The sequence below is a fragment of the Haplochromis burtoni genome, unplaced genomic scaffold (genome assembly GCF_018398535.1).
Source record: "Haplochromis burtoni strain Fernald_Lab_line unplaced genomic scaffold, NCSU_Asbu1 Contig_740, whole genome shotgun sequence".
Lineage (NCBI taxonomy): Eukaryota > Metazoa > Chordata > Actinopteri > Cichliformes > Cichlidae > Haplochromis > Haplochromis burtoni.
Genome location: NW_024583101.1, coordinates 162,081 through 163,404, shown reverse-complemented (window position 1 = coordinate 163,404; position 1,324 = coordinate 162,081). Strand labels below are relative to the sequence as shown.

The window sequence follows — 1,324 nt, the reverse complement described above, 5'->3', positions numbered from 1 at the left end:
TCTATATGATCCCACTTCCTCCAAGACTTTACCTTTTTTGGGGAGTACAGTAATAACTGCTTCATTCAATGTTGGTGGTAAGGTGCCCACATTGTAGGCATGGTTGTACAGTTTAAACAGATATGGAGCAAGTTTGATCTTAAACTGTTTGTAAACCCATCTGGGTCTGCACTCTTACCATTTTTAATACACCGATAGATCTAGTTATTTCTTTCGTTGTAATCTCGGCATGTAATCTTTATGTAATCATGTAATCTTTATGTAATCATGTAATCTTTATGTAATCATGTAATCTTTAGTTGTAATGCCGAGATTTTTGTTTTTAATTCATGTCCTTATTTGCATACCATAGGTCAGAGCGGACACTGTGTCCTGCTGTGACAGCTTTGGGCTGTAGCCTCGTTTTCTTGTTTTCTTGTTGTTTCTGTGGCTGCTGTGGTCAATACAAATATGAAAGCATTCATTTTTTTGATTATTGAATTTGTTTGTCTAGTTTCGTGCCCCCTGTCAGCAGAATGAACTTAAAAAGTAAAGTAAGTTTACTTTTTTACTCAAACAACTCAAATCAAAAATGGACTCACTCTATTTGCAAAACAGTGAATGTAACACATGTAAAATTAACTGAGCTTCTAACGTGTTTTTAATGCCTGTTGACTAAATACAGCACAGCTCCAGAAACAGCAAAGACAAAGAAATGAGAAACTGTTGAGCTGCAGGACGTTGAGAGGGCAGAGCAGCAAATACTTTACATGTACTGAAGGTCTGGATCACATGCTGAAGAATCTGTCGTCACTCTGATGTTCAGACTGGCTGTTTGCTGTGTGGCTGGATGACGATGATCTGATCCCAGTTCAGTCTGTACGGCTGTTGTTTCTGTGTGATGGAGGATCACGGGCTGCTTTCTGCTCCTTTGTCTCTCTTCTGTTTCTCTACCCGTCGAGCTGCAAGAGACAGAAATGAATATAATGATGTTGGATGATCACAAAGCACCTTAGAAAACCAACAAACATCTGCACTAAAGCTGAATCATGTTACACTTCAGTGAGTCTGAAAACAGTGATGATGAGAGGACAGAGGCTCTTTGAGCTCGTCCACCTTTCCTCCAGGTAACAGCAGGGATGCTGATCATGATGATGAAGCAGAGCAGTCCGATCAGTGTGCGGACAGTCATGTGACACAGCTGATCAGCAGCTGGAAGACAAAGAAACATCTGGAATCAGAGCCTCATCCACCACACCAGGATTTGTCTGCTGGAGCTGTCAGTGGTTTAATTCTTATCATACCTGGTGGTGGCAGTTCTGTTGTTGTTGTTACCATTGTTACC

At 40.8% G+C, this 1,324-nt stretch overlaps 1 protein-coding gene across 1 annotated transcript; it reads right to left on the bottom strand.

The window, feature by feature from the left end:
• Positions 1–8: 8 nt before the first annotated feature.
• On the bottom strand, positions 9–1,324 carry LOC102299062 (glyceraldehyde-3-phosphate dehydrogenase, testis-specific; the record flags this gene model as incomplete). The annotated part of the gene is given in 3 exon segments (XM_014330274.2): positions 9–941; positions 1,096–1,191; positions 1,284–1,324. Coding segments are annotated over 3 exon segments (190 nt in total), but the record flags the coding sequence as incomplete, so codon positions are not given.